The sequence below is a fragment of the Rhinopithecus roxellana genome, chromosome 5 (genome assembly GCF_007565055.1).
Source record: "Rhinopithecus roxellana isolate Shanxi Qingling chromosome 5, ASM756505v1, whole genome shotgun sequence".
Lineage (NCBI taxonomy): Eukaryota > Metazoa > Chordata > Mammalia > Primates > Cercopithecidae > Rhinopithecus > Rhinopithecus roxellana.
The window spans coordinates 85,618,544-85,637,295 of record NC_044553.1 but is presented as its reverse complement, the minus strand read 5'-3'; the positions used below and the strand labels follow the sequence as shown (position 1 = coordinate 85,637,295).

Sequence of the window (18,752 nt, the reverse complement as noted above, 5' to 3'; positions counted from 1 at the left end):
CATCATTTATTTGTGAGTAGACAAAGTATTCTTTTAAGAATCGAAAATGTGATTGGCAAGATTAAGTAATTGGGTGGTTTTTAATGAAAAGTATTTGTAAATTTGACAATGTATGATAATAAAAGTGCAGGGATGGAATTGACAGAAAATACTCAGAAAGGATGAACTGAATTTTCTTGTTTAAAAGCAGTTAGAATTTTTTTGAAAGATAAAAAATAGTGATATGGGAACTAGATTTCAAATGAATAATTAGTATTATAAATGGTAAAAATTTTGGTATTAGGGAGGCTTTCCTTAAAATTGGCATTAGTTTTTAAAGCTTGCTTTGTTACAGATATGATTGTCTTTGTTCTCTTTCATAATCAGAGCAAACAACGTTGTGAGAAAAATCTTCAGAAAAGAAAATAATGCAGGTTAGAGCAGGTTAAGCTAGAGTAGAGTAATTTTCATATATTTCTGTATTATAGATTTCACTGTTTTTGTGTTCTCAGATAAGTAATTTTGGGCCAGGGATGTGGACAAGGAAATATATAGATAGAGTACTTAAAGGGAACAAACTAGGGATGACTGTCATCTATCATATATGTGACTATAAAATTGTTGTCTTTGAAGCAGTGTCAGGAAAGGGAACGCACACACCCATATATATCTGTGGTAAGCTGTTTAGTGGTTAATAAAAAGACTCCTGGAATTTGTGATTAGGGGCTTTCTAATCTTTGAGATACTATCAGTGTGAAGAAGGAAAAACACACCATGGAGAAGAAACGGGGATGAATAAAGCTAAGGAATAAAATATTTTCATAGAATTAATAGCATGTTTCAGTCTTAATTAGTGTCTGCATATTTTTTGCCAGATGTCTCTGGATGTTCAAACCATTAAGTCAAAAGATTATTGACATTTTAAAGTAAAATAGCTCTTTCACATTTCATTCTGGCATTTAACTGGCTTTTGATTGTTCATGGGGCGTACTGGAATTTTGTGTGATTGTAAACTTTTTTAAAGGTTGGCTTTAAGATAAAATGTATTTCAAGCCAACAGACAAAATCCCAGTGCCAGTAAATCCTGAGTTTTAGTTCAACCTGCTTCTGAGAAGTTAATTATTTTTACTATCAAATTTTTGTTTAGCTATTGTTATAGATATTTCCAAATAAATGTTATTAGCCATTCCTTCAGGGAATTATTTTACCTTCCTGGAATTGAAATAATTAAATCTATTGTCAATAGATTTAATGTTTGAAGTGTTGGGATCATTTGAGAATTCTGTGATTTAGTCAAGCTGCTAAAATTAGACCTGAAGATGTAAAAATTCATTAGAGTATATGTATAGTCATGTAAATTTTGTTTATTAAATACACATAATTCTATAGAAAAGTAACTGCTACATCATTCAGTCTTTGACACAATACGTTAAAACTTCATTCCACTTATTAATCAGTAGTAGGTTTTAAAACTTATTTCTGCCTGCAGAGATTTGCTTCGTTATCTTACGGCATATTCAGAAATGTATGAGGTAGCTGCACATTGGAAAGTGCAGGGGTATTAGAGTCAAAACTGAGTTTAAATACTTTCTAAGTTACTGAATTGCTATTAACAGTTGGGCGTGTTACTTAATTTTTCTGAGCCTCAGTTTCAGGATTTTCTTGAGGACCAAATGGAAAAAGCATTTGAGTCAATGGCACACTACAGGTTTGAATGAAATTTAATTTTTGTGAGAACCAGAAGCTGCAGAGAGATCATCTAACCCTGTAGTCCATAAAATTAATTTGTGGATCTTAGCTACTAATTTCTTATTTCATTTTTAAAATAACAGCTTTATTAAGATATAATTCACATACCATAAAATTTTGTCTTTTAAACTGTAGAATTCATTAGTTTTTAGTATACTCACAAGGTTGTGCAGGCAGGCATGGTGGTTCACACCTGTATTAGTAGCATCTTTGGAAGCAGAGGCAGGAGGATCTCTTGAGCCCAGGAGTTTGAGACCAGCTTGGGCAACATAGACCTTGTCTCTTAAAACAAACAAAGACCTTGTCTCTTAAACAAACAAACGCAAAAAAACATGCACACAAATCAGCTGGGCATGGTGGCATGCTTCTGTAGTCCCAGCTACTAGGGAGGCTGAGGCAAGAGGATTTTTTGAGCCCAGGAGATTGAGGCTGCAGTGTTAAAAAAACAAACAAACAAAAAAACCAAGGTTGTGCAGCCATCACTACTATATAATTCCAAAATATATGGTCACTCCCTATTCTCTCCACCACCTGGCCCCTGACAACCACGAATATACTTTGTCTTTTTGGATTTGCTTATTCTAGACATTTTATATGAATGAAATTACATAACATAGGCTCTTTTGTGACTGGCCTCTTTTCACTTACCATTACATTTTCAGGGTTCATCCATATTGTAGCATGAATCAGTACTTCATTTCTTTTTTATGGATGAATTAATATTCCACTATACCAATATACCACATCTTGTTTTTCCATTCATCTAGGTTAAAAAAAATTTTTTTTTAATTTTTATTTTTTTGTAGAGATGGGGTCTCACTGTGTTGCCCAGGCTGGTCTTGACCTCCTGGCCTCAAGCGATCCTCCCACCTTGGCCTTCCAAAGTGTTAGGATTACAGGCATGAGCCACCACAATTTTAATTCCACAGGTAGATATACTGGAAACTGATGTAATTTCCTCCTACTTGGTAATACTAAGTTTCCCATCTGAGTATCATATTTGACCCTCTAGTTTAGAGGAAAAGAAATCTTAAAAGTTTCAGAAAAAAGTCATGAAGTTGGTTGGAGTTGAAATTTCTGAAGACAGGTTAAAAGAATCGGAATTACACAATGAAGTGGAGAAGCTTAATGCTGGATATAGGTCCCTAGAAGCTATCTGTTTTAATATGGGGCAAATGAGAGTAATATATAAAAATAAATGATGCCAATCCAGATGGAGATTCCTTGGGTAATTTTTCTTTTTTTGAGATGGAGTCTCGCTCTGTCGCCCAGGCTGAAGTACAGTGGCGCGATCTCGGCTCACTGCAAGCTCCGCCTCCCGGGTTCACGCCATTCTTATGCCTCAGCCTCCCGAGTAGCTGGGACTACAGGTGCCCGCCACCATGCCCAGCTAATATTTTTGTATTTTTAGTAGAGACAGGGTTTCACCGTGTTAGGCAGGATGGTCTCGATCTCCTGATCTCGTGATCCACCTGCCTCGGCCTCCCAAAGTGTTGGGATTACAGGCATGAGCCACTGCACCCGGCCTCCTGAGGTAATTTTAATGTTTACCCTTATAACCAAAAAATTTTCACATGGCTACCCACAGTTCTAGGCATTGGAAAGTAGGATTTTCTGATAAAGTAACTCTTGGTGATTGCTTTCTGTTGCCTATTTCACAGTCTTCATTCTTTTACATTTTAGACTGCCAGGAGAGGGCAAGGAGGGAGGACAGATTTTACGAGGGTGGATTTGTGGACCAATGTGTATGTTTGTATTTATCTGATTAGTTGTATCCCAAAGCCAACTGTAAGTGAATTTTCTCACTTTAGAATAATATATTCTCTCTTTTAAATAATCAAGAGTTAAGTGTTGCATGAAATATTAGAGAAGATGGGAACTTAATTTCTACTGAAAAATCAGGTAAGAGGAAATAGGTCCAACTACAGGGCAAATAATTTAAACTAGATATAAAGAAATTCCTTGTAGGAAATTTGTTACAGGCTTGAATTTATTACCAAAGCTAGGTTTGCTATGCCTGCCTCTACCTTCTCTTGCCTCCATCCCGCCTTAAGTACTTACTTCCTTGTCCACTCCCAACCTAGCACATATGTCAGACTTTCTCACTAGCCTTATGGTTCTTCCTTTCTCTCTTTATTTCTCTGTCCATGTGGTTCCTTCTTGTGTCTGTTGTCTTGTCTGGGATTGGGGAAGGGAATTTCTTCTCTCTGTCCTCTGTCCTCTGTCCTCTCTTTGTTGTCTCTGTGTCTTCATCTTTATTATGGAAGAGTGTACTTGACAGAACTGATTTAGTTACATCTGAATGAATTTTAAAAATTCCCTGCAGAATTGTATAGAATGTTGAAAAACTTAGGTGGATTTTTGTTTTAAGTAACAGATATATCCATGAAAGAATGGAACTTTTCTTTGAGTGGGTGGAAAATTAACTGTTCTTAGCTGAGCGTGGTGGCTCATGCCTATAATCCTAGCACTTTGGGAGGCCCAGGTGGGTGGATCGCTTGAGCTCAGGAGTTGTAGATTAGCATGGGCAACCTGGCAAAAGTCCATCTCTACCAAAAAAATACAAAAATAGCTAGGTGTGGTGGAATGCAACTGTGGTCCTAGCTACTTGGAGGCTAGGTGGGAGGATCACTGGAACCTGAGAAGTCGAGGCTGCAGTGAATTCTGATTGCGCCACTATACTCCAGCCTGGTGACAGAGAGAAACCTGGTCTCAAAAAAAAAGAAAGAAAATGTTCTTGAATTAATACATACTTGTGAAGTGCTTTTAAAAATGTACCCTTTATGGCTGGGCGTGGTGGCTCACGCCTATAATCTCAGCACTTTGGGAGGCCAAGGTGGGTGAATCACTTGAGTCCAGGAGTTCGAGACCAGCTTGGGCGACAGTGAAATATTGTCTCTACAAAAAATGCAAAAGAATTAGTCGGGTGTGGTGTTATGCACCTGTAGTCCCAGCTACTGGGGAGGGTGAGGTGGGAAGGATCATTTGAGCCCAGGAGCTCAAGGCTGCAGTGAGCCGTGTTCACACCACTGAACTCTAGCAGGGTGACAGAGTGAAACCCTATCTCCAAAAAAAAAAAAAAAAAGGCACTGGAGATTGTGGTTATGATTAAATTAGAACTGTGGCAAAATAGGTCTTTTACATTTCCTTAGCTTTTTTTCATAAATATATTGGATTAAAAGCCATTGTTCTGCTATAAGAAAAAATGATGAAATTGTATTATGTTATAGTTAAGACTACAGGGATATCAGTTAAATTCTAGTTATAAAAAGCACTCTAGTAGAAAAATGGGCAAAAGATAAAATGGATGAAAGAAGAAATTCAAATGGCTATAACTTGTAAAAATATGTTCAATCATACCAGATCACCAAAAATTAAAAGATTGATAATTCTTAAATTGGTGTGTGTTTGTGAAAACAGACATTCATGTGCATTGCTGATAGGGATATGAATTGGTACAAATCCAGAAGGCAGCTTGTATGTATCAAAGTGTTAAATGTTTTTATTATCTGATTAATAATTTTATCCTAGAAATTTATTCTAAGGAATTGGAAAACAGGTTGCAAAACAACATTTACAGTGTTATCTATATGGTTAGACCGGCATTTTAAAAGTTTGAAAGGCTACATGGCATAGCAAAATAATACCAGTAGTTAACAGCCAAAAAGTAGAAGTACAGGTAATTTTCAAAATAATGTCAGTATTTTAGTATCCTTTTGAGTGGCTTTGGTACATAGGAGAGATTATGCAGAAACTCCTTGGCCTTAAAAAATTTAAATTCCCCTGAGGTTGAAGAGACCCAGTAGGGATACAGTTACCTTCTGGGCTGTCTAAGGCTGCTTGTTGATTTCAGTCAGTGGTGAAATCTGAGGCTCTCAGTCTTTCACAATACCCTAACAGCCATGCTGGGGCCCTTTTTTTTCTTTCGTTTTTCTTTGAGACAGAGTCTCACTCTGTCACCAGGCTGGGGTGCAGTGGTGCGATCTTGGCTCACTGCAACTTCCGCCTCTGAGGTTCAAGCGATTCTCCTGCCTCAGCCTCCCAAGTAGCTGGGACTTTAGGCATGCACAACCATGCCCCGCTAATTTATTTGTATTTTTAGTAGAGTTGGGGTTTTACCATGTTCGCCAGACTGGTCTCGAACTCCTGACCTCAGGTGATCTGTCCTCCTGAGCCTCCCAAAGTTCTGGGATTACAGGCATGACCCATTGCTCCCGGCCATGAGGCCCTTTTAACATTTACTAAAGGCCTTGAAAGGTATGGCTCACACCTGTAATCCTAGCGCTTTGGGAGGATGAGGCAGGAAGATTTCTTGATGCCAGAAGTTATAGACTCCATCTCTACAAAGAAAATTGTTTTTCTTGTAAGATATTTAAATGTTTTCCTGTTTTGCTTTTAAGATACTTTAAGGCTGTTGAATTCTTTAATCTCTTAGGGAATTCTTTGGTAACCTCATTGTATGTAATGGAATCTGACATTTTATATTCTTTCTTTTTTTTTTTTTTTTTTTTGAGACGGAGTCTCATCGTGTCGCCTGGGCTGGAGTGCAGTGGCCGGATCTCAGCTCACTGCAAGCTCCGCCTCCCGGGTTTACGCCATTCTCCTGCCTCAGCCTCCCGAGTAGCTGGGACTACAGGCGCCCGCCACCTCGCCCGGCTAGATTTTTGTATTTTTTTAGTAGAGACGGGGTTTCACCGTGTTAGCCAGGATGGTCTGGATCTCCTGACCTCATGATCCGCCCCTCTCGGCCTCCCAAAGTGCTGGGATTACAGGCTTGAGCCACCGCGCCCGGCCTTTATATTCTTTCTATCTATTCTTAATATTAGCTTATGGTTAAATTCTGGCTATCCCTTAGCTCTTATCTAGCTCTGAGCCACAGCTTCTTATGTCATTCTAATGACAGTTTTGACTTTTAAATTTTTTGCCAAATTTTTCTTCATTTTAAACTACTGATGACCATACATATATGTATGTTTAGAGAATAATGACAAGGAAAAAAGTTTTATTTTCTTTATTTCCTTTTTCTTTTTTGAAACAGGGTCTCGCTCTGTCATCCAGGCTAGAGTGCAGTGGCATGATATTGGGTCACTGCAACCTCCGCCACCTGGGTTCAAGTGATTCTCCTGCCTCAGCCTCCCAAGTAGCTGGGACTACAGGAGCACGCCACCATACCTGGCTAATTTTTGTATTTTTTTAAGTAGAAATGGAGTTTCATCATGTTGGCCAGGCTGGTCTCAAACTCCTGACTTCATGTGATCCACCTGCCTCAGCCTCCCAAAGTGCTGGGATTATAGGCATGAGCCACCATTGCGTGTGGCCGACTTTTAAACCTTTTAAGTCTTTATAAAAAAGACTTTTTTTCCCTGTCATTATTCTCTGAACAATACAATATAATAGCTATTTACATTGTATTAAGTATTGTAAGTAATCTAGAGCTGATTTTAGGTAACTGGGGGATGTGTATACCTTATATGCAAATACTACACCATTTTATATAAGGGACTTGAGCATCTGCAAATTTTGCTATCTGTGGGAGGTCTTGGAACCAATCTCCCACTGATACTGAGGGACAACTATATATATAAAATAAGGAAGACTAAATATATATATATGTTTAAACGGAAGACTCAAGTTGTTTTGATTTGGGGCAGGAAAGATAGGGAACCTCAAGAATCAACTGAAGAGCTGTTAAAATCTATTTAAAAATTTAACTGCTCTTCAAATTGTGGGATACAAGATAAATAAGAGTCAGTGGTGTTTCTGCAGACCTTATAAGAAGAGAGCTGACAAAAAGGCACATTGGGAAGATTTTTTTCCATGTCTTTTTGGTTTTTTTGTTTGTTTGTTTGAGACAGAGCCTTGCTCTGTCACCCAGGCTGTAGTGCAGTGTCGCTATCTTGGCTCACTGCAAGCTCTGCCTCCCAGGTTCATGCCATTCTCCTGCCTCAGCCTCCTGAGTAGCTGGGACTACAGGCACCCGCCACCACACCTGGCTAATTTTTTTGTATTTTCAGTAGAGACGGGGTTTCACCATATTAGCCAGGATGGTCTCGATCTCCTGACCTCGTGATCTGCCTGCCTCGGCCTCCCAAAGTGCTGGGATTACAGGCTTGAGCCACTGTGCCCGGCCTCCATGTCTTTTTTATGCTATGTCTTTGACTGTATAAGTCCTAGTATGTGCTCTTAAGTTTTTCCTAGACTCATTTACAGGTTTAATTTTAGTCAAAATCTCAATAGGACTTTTCTTATTGGAAGACTAGGAAAGAGGGAATGGGAGGTAACTTGAAAAAAGTGACTTGTAACCAATTTAGAATAGTCAAGAAACTTAAGGAAAGATCAGGTACTTGTCATATTAATATGAGCAAACATTATAATGCTACTCTAATAAAACAGTATAGTTCTGATAGACCAGTGAAATAAAGACAGACTCTGATATGTGTAAGAATTTAGTGGCATTATAAATCAGTGGAAAAGGAATGATTATTTGATGAGGTCTCAGTTTTCCAGACTACAGTGCAGTATAGTGATCATGGCCCCAGTGGATTCTCCCACCTCAGCCTCATGAGTAGCTGGGACTAAGGCACATACCACAGTGCCTGGCTAATATTTTGCATTTTTAAAAATTATTGTTATTTTAAAAAAAGACAGGGTCTCACCATGTTGCCTAGGCTGGTCTCAAACTGCTGAACTCAAGCAATCTGTCCACCTCAGCCTCCCAAAGTGCTGGGAACACAGGTGTGAGCCACTGTGCCTAGACATTTTTTGTATTTTTTTAGTAGAGACGGGGCTTCACCATGTTGCCCAGGCTGGTCTTGACCTCCTGGACTCAAGCAATCCACCTGCTTCAGCTTCCCCAAGTGCTGGGATTACAGACCTGAGCCACGGCGCCTGGCCAGGAATGATTATTTAATAAATGGTACTAGAATCATTGGTTATTTGGAAGAAAAGTAAAGTTAAATTTTTTCAGATCTATGCCAAAATAAATTCTAGATGAATTAAAATTAAATAGAAGTTAAATAAAGTAGAAATTATAAGAAGCTAGAAGAAATCCAGATACTTTTTTTTAATGACTTACAAGAAGTTTATAAGCATAGAAACAGTGAAAGAAATCAACAGGAAAAGCAGGGGGTCAGAGTTGACAAATTCTGTAATAAGAGCAACCACAAATATAATTAAGAGATAAATGGAAATATTGGAAAACGATTCCCAACAAATATGACAGAGTATATGCACAAGCACACATACACTCACACAGCCTATTTGGGAGCAGGGAAGAGACTACCAGTGCTGCTTTTTTTTTTTTTTTTTTTTGAGATGGAGTCTTGCTCTGTTGCCCAGGCTAGAGTGCAATGGTGTGATCTCGGCTCACTGCAACCTCCGCCTCCTGGGTTCAAGTGATTCTCCTGTCTCACCTCCGGAGTTAGCTGGGATTACAGGCGCCTGCCACTGTGCCCGGCTAATTTTTGTATTTTTAGTAGAGACGGGGTTTCACCATCTTGGCTAGTCTCGAACTCCTGACCTCATGATCTACCCGCCTGGGCCTCCCAGAGTGCTGGGATTACAGGCATGAGCCACTGTGCCTGGTCTACCAGTGCTTCATAACCATTTTGGAGTAACATTTTCCAGAAAAATGCTTGTGCTATGTATGCACACTAACAGGCAGACACAATACACATACATATGCCCACAACTTTCAGTACAACTTTAGGAAAGTCACATATTCATTAGCGTTTTATAGACCACAAAAGAAGTACCTGGTAGATATGAATAAACCTTAACTTCCTTACTAGTCAAATAAATGGAAGATTTAAAAAATAATAATATCAAATATTTCTGAAAATATTGTTAATGGAATGCAAATTAGTAAAGCCTCCCTAGAAAAGCTGTTTGACTTTTTTAAAAAAGTCAGAATATTATCTAAAAGTTCTATTTCTGGGACTTAATTTATGAAGACATCAGAATCTCAGACAAATTTATATGTACCACTGATTATTGTGTACCGAAATGCTTGTTTTTATGGTAGCAAAAAATTGGAAGCAATCTAAATGTTGAACTTTAATGGTTACTATAAATTATCGTTTAGCCATGTAATAGAATATCATGAATTATTAAATATTTAAAAAGACTAGTGATATGGGAAAACATTTACAATGTACTGTTGAAATAGGATGTTAAGAAAAAAATGTTTCTAGGTGATGGGATTATTGGTGGTTTTAAATTTCTTTATTAATTTTTGCATTCCTCCCCTCACTTGTTTTTATAGTGAATGTGTATTAGTTTTATAATTAAAACACCTTTGTAAAAATGCAAGTTATTCTGTTGTGTAATTTTTTTTAAAGTTTTACTTAAAAACCTATAAAATGACCATGATTGACAATAATATATTGCAGATTTTGGTATTTTTCTGAAAACTTAAATTCTTACTGGTTCAAAGAAATTTTCTCTGAAAATACACGTTGAATTAATACTGAAACAATTAACTTTTGGGTACCTTTTTCTTCTCCTACTAGAAATAGAAGACTTGTTTTCTTCACTTAAGCATATCCAACATACTTTGGTAGATTCTCAGAGCCAGGAGGATATTTCACTGCTTTTACAACTTGTTCAAAATAAGGATTTTCAGAATGCATTTAAGATACACAATGCCATCACTGTACACATGAACAAGGCCAGTCCTCCATTTCCTCTTATCTCCAGTGCACAAGATCTTGCTCAAGAGGTATGTATTCTAAACATCTTGTTGATGTCTACAAGGTAATTAGTACTGGCAGGAAGGCAGGATTATTGGAAAATACTAATGTGACTATAAGATGTGTTTGAATTAATTACTGCTAATCACATGTTAATAATGTATTGTGACAGAAAGTTTACTACATGCATTTTATCCAAAAAAAAAAAATTTACTTCAGAGTCAGAACTCTGTTCCATGAAGAGAGTTAATTTTTTATGTAAAATCATAAATTTGGATAGTAACAAATATTTGAATTATTAGAGAGCAATTTTTTAAATGTTTTTAGTATAGTTTTATGAATTTCAAGCATTATACATTATAAACTGAGATAGTGAATACTGATGAGATACAATTATAACTGATAATCAGGCATTACATAACTCCTAAGATTTATTATGTCTAGGTAGTTTGAAGTTTTCCTCCTATAAAAACTGTAGACATTTCAAATTATTAAATCTTAATATACTGTGAGGGTTTTTATTGTTAACATGATGACTTAAATTCTTGTTTCTGATGCTAACCAGTGTTCAGTGTTTAATCTGTTATGGAAACATCTTTTAAATTTAAGATTTTAAGGTTACAAATAAACTCTCCTGTTTTGGGGAGTAGACAGTCTTTCATTATTCTAGTGCTTTAAGTTATTTTGGTATTGTTAAAATGAATAATTCTGGAATCCCATCAAGTGAGTGTATTTCATTGAATGCCAACATGAGCAGAAAATGGGCTATTGGGGAGGGAGGACATCTAGAGCTACAGAACCTATAAAATAGATTAGAAGGTACTTTGTAGATTAGCACATAATTGTCCCCAAGGGAGATATTTTTCTCACTTGTCATATTTACTTATGGTTTAAATGGTTTTCTGAAATTTCTGAAAATTACTTTACTTTTTTTTTTCTTTTTTTGGACCTCGGACCTGCGCAGGATTTCTGGCCGAGGGAGGTAAAGAGGAGACAAGGGCACTTACCCCAGAGAGGCCGTGAGAGTGAGGGAAGCGGGTCTCAGGTCCTGGTCCGTCTGCCGCATGGGAGCAGGAGGAGGTTCCTCAACCCTTAGAGGCCTGAGGAGGGGTTTCCTCCCGGGTCTTCGGCACCAACTGATTTGTTTTTTCTAAAGACCACCAGAGCGGGCACAAAAGAACCAGCGAGTAGGCAAGTGTAGGAGCAAAACTGCAAGTTTATTTTGGTCACCTAAGGTGTGGGGAAGAGGTCTGTCGGCCTCCGGCAAAGAAGGCCGACAGAGTCCCCCGGTGGGGCTCTCGGATGGAGTTCCTGCAGTCCCGACATCCCGACAGGAGTGGAGGACTGAGGAAGGCTGCCTACTTTTCTTACAGAGATTGAAATAACATTACTTTGATCTTATACTATTCACACACGTAGGCAATTCTGGACTCACTTCCAGGAAGTGAGGTATATCTCGAGGTATTGAAAGAAGGAAAAGACGAGTACCAATATATTTGGTAAAAATATAACATATTTGAGAGCACACAGGCAAGTGAAGCTGGTTTCAAATCCAGTTGGGAAGAATACAAAATAAATCATTATAATCATTCCTGTCCCTATTAGGAGGAAGGTTTGTCCAGCTGGCTACTGGGTCCTTGTTTTGCTAATACAACAATAGGTGAAGAAGAGAGTAAGAGAAGCAAGAGAGATCAGAATTGCTCCAATTGTAAAATGCTGACACACACAATGGAAAGGTGGAAAGAAGGGAGAAAAGAAACAACTTAGCCTAAAGGGTTTTAGGAGTTGAGAAAAGCACAGAACTAGAAGTGGCTTAAAGAGTAAATGCCTCGGGAAGAAAGAAGTTGTTAAAAAGGACTTTTAAAAAAATCACTTTTGAATATTAGTTTTAGGATAGTTCACATATTCACATATGTGAATATAGGATAGTTCACAATTTCAAAAGTACTGTATAAAAGAGATTTTCTGAAAGTTTGCTTTGACATCCTTACAGTATCTATAGTGTCTTCAGTGATAGAATGTGAATGGTTTTCCCTGGAGTGTACCTGACTGTGAAGTTGCCCTTTCAGTACATAGTACTTGTGAAAAAAGCACATAGTCAGAACTCAACAAAGAGAGGAGTGTTAAATCTGATAACAAAATGGTAAAGATTAAATGGACCCATTGCCTTTACAGCTGGAAAAAAGTATCAGCAGTCACCAGTCCAACTCCCCTTTTTCACATTCGGAATATTGAAGCCTAGTGAGGTTAAGTTAAAAAAAATCTCAAGAAATTTAGTGAAACATTCAGAAGTATTCTTTGTTTATACAGTTTTAAAATATCAGTTAAACATTAGGTACCACATTATAATAAAGCCTATGAAAACCTCAAATTTTAAAGTCTAGATTAAATCTTTGGTGATCTAGGATATTTACTAATAAACACAAACCAAATTTCTTGGATATTATAGTGCCTTTTTTTTTTTTTTTTTTTGAGACTGAGTCTTGCAGTGTTGTCCAGCCTGGAGTGCAGTGGCGCGATCTCGGCTCAGTGCAAGCTCCACCTCCTGGGTTCACGCCATTCTCCTGCCTCAGCCTCCCGAGTAGCTGGGACTACAGGTGCCTGCCACCATGCCTGGCTAATTTTTTGTACTTTTAGTAGAGACGGGGTTTCACCTTGTTAGCCAGGATGGTCTCGATCTCCTGACCTCGTGATCCACCCCCTCAACCTCCCAAAGTGCTGGGATTACAGGCATGAGCCACCACACCCAGCCCTAAGATATTATAGTACTTTTATAAAGAAAATTTAGAACTTGGACTTCATTAGATGAACTTATAAACACCTTTAAGAGAGTAAAAATGAAAGCCAACACACTGAGAAATGGTATTTGATTTTGAGATATTGAAGTATATATATGTGTGTGTGTGTGTAAATACACATATGACAAAAACTTGTCCATGAAATATATAAAGAACTCTTGTTGCCTGGGTGCAGTCTGTAATCCCAGCACTTTGGGAGGCTCATGCCTGCAATCCCAGCATTTTGGGAAGCCAAGGCGGGTGGATCATTTGAGGTCAGGAGTTCAAGACCAGCCTGGCCAACATGGTAAAACCCGGTCTCTACTAAAAATAAAAAAATACACAAATTAGCCACTGTAGTGGCATGTACCAGCTGCTTGAGAGGCTGAGGCAGGAGAATCACTTGAACCCGGGAGGCGAAGGTTGCTTTGAGCTGAGATTGCACCACTGCATTCCACTCTGGGCGACAGAGTGAGACCCTGTCTCAAAAAAAAAAAAGGACTCTTGGAAACTAATAAGAAAAAAGACTACTTGGCTAAAAAAAATTGACAAAGAGCAGTCACTTCACAATGAAAAGATATTAGACATCATTAGCCAACATAGAAATGCAAATTAAAACATGAGATACCCCTACACTGACACCAGAATGACTATGATTACAATTTAAAAGACTGTCAGTATTGTTTGTGAACTTATGGAACAACTGAACCTCTCATACATCACTGGTGGAGTAGAAATTGGTACTACCACTTTGGAAAAATGTTTTCAGTATCTGCTAAAGCTAATGTACCTATGTACTGTGACCCAGCAATTTCACTTGTAGGTATATAGCCAAGAGAAATGAAAACGTATCCACAGAAAAGCTTAAAAGCAGATGTTCATAGCAACCAGATAATAGTCAGAAACTGGAAACAACCTAGATGTTTATCAACCTGTGAAAGTTGAATTAGGCTTTTGCTGTGGAGGAACAATGAGTAAACAATTACAGTCTAATGAGAAGTGCTATGATGGCAGTATGAGAAAAGTGCCAACAGTACTGAGATATGCCTAATTCTGTGTTGGGAGGATGGGAAGGATGAGGGGAATGATGGGAAGAAGGAAGAAACATAGAAGGAAATTTAATTTGCTCAGTCTTGAGGGGTGACCGGGAATTTACCAGAAGCGTAAGAAAGAGAAAAAGGTATTCCATTCTCAAAAGGCACAGAGGTGGTAGTGAGAGAGAAAGCCTGGCATATTTCTTGAATGCTAAGTAAGTAGTAGGACTTAATGTTAAAAGATGGTGTCCCGAGGCCAGGCACGGTGGCTCACGCCTGTAATCCCAGCATTTTGGGAGGCCAAGGCAGGCAGATCACGAGGTCAGGAGATCGAGACCATCCTGGCTAACACGGTGAAACCCCATCTCTGTTAGAAATATAAAAAAATTAGCCAGGCATGGTCGTACTCGGGAGGCTGAGGCAGGAAAATGGCATGAACCCGGGAAGGCGGAGCTTGCAGTGAGCCGAGATTGTGCCACTGCACTCCAGCCTGGGCAACAGAGCGAGACTCTGTCTCAAAAAAAAAAAAAAGAGATGGTGTCTAGATCCTGAAGGCCATTAAATTTAAATTTATCTTATGATGGATTACTTTGGTAAATATTTTGAATATTTTAAAAGAATTAATTTATATGAATAGGTGAAAGGAGAAAACCATATGATATTTGTTTTGCGACAGAGTCTCGCTCTGTCACCCAGGCTGCTGTGCAGTGGCATGATTATGGCTCACTGCAACCTCAACTTCCTGGGCTCAAGCAGTCCTCCCACCTCAGCCTCCCGAGTAGCTGGGACTACAGATGTGCACCTCCACGCCTGGCTAATTTCTTTTTTTTTTTTTTTTTGCAGAGACAGGGTCTCATTGTGTTGCCCAGGCTGGTCTCAAACTCCTAGGCTCAAACAATCCTTCCATCTCAGCCTCCCAGAGTACTGGGATTACAGGTGTGAGCCACAGCATCTGGCCCCCTATGATCATTTTAATGCAGAGAAGGCATCTGAAAAAAATTCAGTACTTTTTCTTTGTTGATAAAAATTCTTAGAAAGCCAGGCACATTGTTTTAACTTGATAATAGTCAAAAATAATACCAGATGTGTAACAAAGCACTTTAGGGAAAAAAAGAAAAAGAATAATACCAGAAACCAATAGCATCTTCCCTAATGGTGAAACACCCACACATTGCCATTTAAGTCTTAAATAAGATAAAGAAACTCCAGATACCCACCACTAATATTCAACATTTTTTGGCAGTCCCAACCAGTGCAATAAAACAGGAAGAAGTAATGAATTATGAAATTGTATAGGAACAGGGAAAATATGAATTAATTTATACAAATGCACACACATATCTCGAGGTATTGGAAGAATTAATAAACTATTAAAAAGGCTATCTCGGCCGGGCGCGGTGGCTCAAGCCTGTAATCCCAGCACTTTGGGAGGCCGAGAGGGGCGGATCACGAGGTCGAGAGATTGAGACCATCCTGGCTAACACGGTGAAACCCTGTCTCTACTAAAAAAAATACAAAAAACTAGCCAGGCGAGGTGGCGGGCCCCTGTAGTCCCAGCTGCTCGGGAGGCTGAGGCAGGAGAATGGCGTAAACTCGGGAGGCGGAGCTTGCAGTGAGCTGAGATCCGGCCACTGCGCTCCAGCCTGGGCCGCGACAGAGCGAGACTCGGTCTCAAAAAAAAAAAAAAAAAAAAAAAAAAAAAAAAAAAAAAAAGGCTATCTCTGGGTGTTAGATAAAATAGGTAATTTTACTAGTATTTTTGTGTTTCTCAAATTTAACAGGAAAAGGTCACTTCATAAAAAATTTAAAGCAAGAAATTTATTCTATACATGATTATGAATCTACTGAAGAATTTTAAACAGATCTATATAAATAGGCTTCTAATTTAAAGTATTACTTTGATAACATTGTGGAAAGTCAGTGGAAACATAGAGTAATGTAGAGGCTATTGTAATTGCCCACATGTAAGATTTTGAATAGCAATTGCACATGGATTATAGAAATATTTAAATAGAAAATTAATAGGACATAGTGTCTGTATGTGGGTAATAAAGGTAAAGGAGACATCAAGGATGACTTCCTACCCTCTCTTCCTTTCATTGAATTCATAAATATTTCAGTGCTATTGGTCAGACATTCTGCCAATAGCCAGATATGAAGCTGAATAAGATACAATTCTATCTTCATTGAGCTCAGTCTAGTGGGGAAACAACCCTAGTGATAATTTTAAATCAAATGTGTTCAGTCTTATGAGTACATGTTATCTAGGCAAGTAGAATAAGGCAATTCGGGTAGCTGGGACAGCTAGTGTAATCACAGTCATGGGGAGACAGCATGGTTTGTGTAGGGAACAAGCAGTTTAATGCTGAATCAGAAAGGTTAAGGCATAAGGAATGCCAGGAGATAGGACTGGAAAAGACGAAAGAATCAGATGTTGATGGTCCTTAGATTTAATACTAAGGAGCTTAGACTTAATCTTGTAAGTGACAGAGAGCCACTCAGAACTAGAATGGTCCTATTTCTGTTTTAGAATTAAAGAATATTTAGTGACATAGAAAAACAAAGTATTTAGTAATTTATTAGTATCAAGTCAAAATAGTTATAAAATACTGTTATAGGGGCCAGGCACAGTGACTCACACCTATAATCCCAGCACTTTGGGAGGCCGAGGTGGGCAGACCACCTGAGGTCAGGGGTTCGAGACCAGTCTGGCCGACAGGGTGAAACCCCGTCTCTACTAAAAATAAAAAAACTAGCTGGTTGTGGTGGTGGGCACCTGTAATCCCAGCTACTCGGGAGTCTGAGGCAGGAGAATCTCTTGAACCCGGGAGGTGGAGGTTGCAGTGAGCCAAGATCATGCCATTGTGCTCCAGCTTGGGCGACAAGAGCGAAACTCCATCTCAAAAAAAAAAAAAAATACTATTATAAAAACTATGAGTAGCATGATCTCATTTTGGTAAAAATAAATGTGAAGAATAAAGAAGGGATATATACATAGAAATTTTCTCAAAGTTTAGATGTTATGGGTGCATTTTTGGAGTAACTGATTTTATTGAGATATAAATTACATGCACTTAAAATGAGTGTGTTTTATTGTATAGTTCAGTGTATTTTGACATATATGTACATCTGTAAAATGTACAACTGCCATCAAGTTAATAGAAGCATCCATCACTCCGTAGAGCTTCTCTCCCATGGCCCTTTGCCGACAATAATCACCTTTTGCAATCCTCAGGCCCTATGAATATCCACGGATTTGCTTTCTGTTTTATAAATTTGTCATTCATGGGCATTTCATATAAATGTAATAAGACAATAGGTAGTCTTTTCGGTCAGACTTCTTTTGCTTAGTATAATGTTTTTGAGATTCATCCATGTTGTTCTTGTATCAGTAGTTTGTAGATTGCTGAGTATCATTTCATTCTTTGAATATCCCACAATTTGACCACTCACCTTTTGATGAATATGTAGGTTGTTTCCTGTTTGTGATTCTAGTAGGTAGGTAATGGTATCTTGTTTTGATTTGCATTTACATAGTGACTAATGATATTTAGCATTATTCTATATGTGTATTGGTTATTTCTCTATCTTTTGTGAACTATCCAGTCAAATCTCTTTTCCATTTTAATCGTCTTGAGTTGTAAGAGTTCTTAATATATTCTGGCTACAAGTTCTTTGTCAGATACATATATCAAGGTAAATATTTTGGTAAAAACAAGCAGAAAAATGCAGGAAGGATATATACAAAAGTGATTATCCCTAAGTATAATAAAAGTCCATCCTTTTCCTTCCTTCGTTTTGCTTATCAATTTTCTGATTTTTCACATTTAAAATCATTTTTATAATTAAAAAAATTAGTTTTAGAATGCAAAAGGATATTGCCTCTGAAGGAAGCAAGGAAAAGTAGTATAGCTAAAGAAGTGTACAAGGTCAGGAAAGGGTATTTTTAAAGATAAGAGATGAGAGCATTTTTATAGGCCAATGGAAAGGAGCAGTAGAATAAAAGAATAGCTTTTTAATTCCTTAACGCCGTTGTAGAAGTAGCTGATGGTATGTGTTGACACTAGAATAAGCAACATATAGGCTAGTAGGGCAGTGGGTAAACACGGGAATTCTAAATTTCTTTAGAAGGGAGGATCTCAGAGATGTTTAGGAACTGACTTAGAAGTGGGAATACGGAAAGAATCTCTGATACAGAAAATTATTATTGAGCTGACTCAGTGTAAAAGTGTACACCCTTGGTACATTTTTAATCCAGAATTATCTTCCCATCCTCAGAGTTTCTTCAGCTGTCAAAAGGTGTATGATCAAGACTACAAATTTCATTTAAAATTAGTGTAGACTTGATAAACTTTAAAAGGGAAAATACCCTCTTTTAAAAACAACTTTTAGTTACCCACAGTCTTAAATCCTGGGTCTTAAAGACTTAAAGCCTTGTCCATTGTAAGATTTTAGTTGAGTTCTTGGAGAAGATAATATTTGCTCTGCCATCCTGTTTATACATATAGAACTCTACAATTAGA

General features: G+C 38.0%; 1 protein-coding gene across 5 annotated transcripts in view; it reads left to right on the top strand.

Annotated features, from left to right (window-relative positions):
• The window catches only part of MPP5 (membrane palmitoylated protein 5), a 95,587-nt gene that overhangs the window by 44,567 nt on the left and 32,268 nt on the right, over nt 1–18,752 (top strand). For all 5 annotated transcript variants that reach the window (XM_010366741.2, XM_010366747.2, XM_030930977.1 and 2 more), the window contains one exon: nt 10,239–10,447. In XM_010366741.2, coding sequence (XP_010365043.1) covers nt 10,239–10,447 — 209 coding nt within the window. The remainder of the gene's footprint in view (nt 1–10,238; nt 10,448–18,752) is intronic.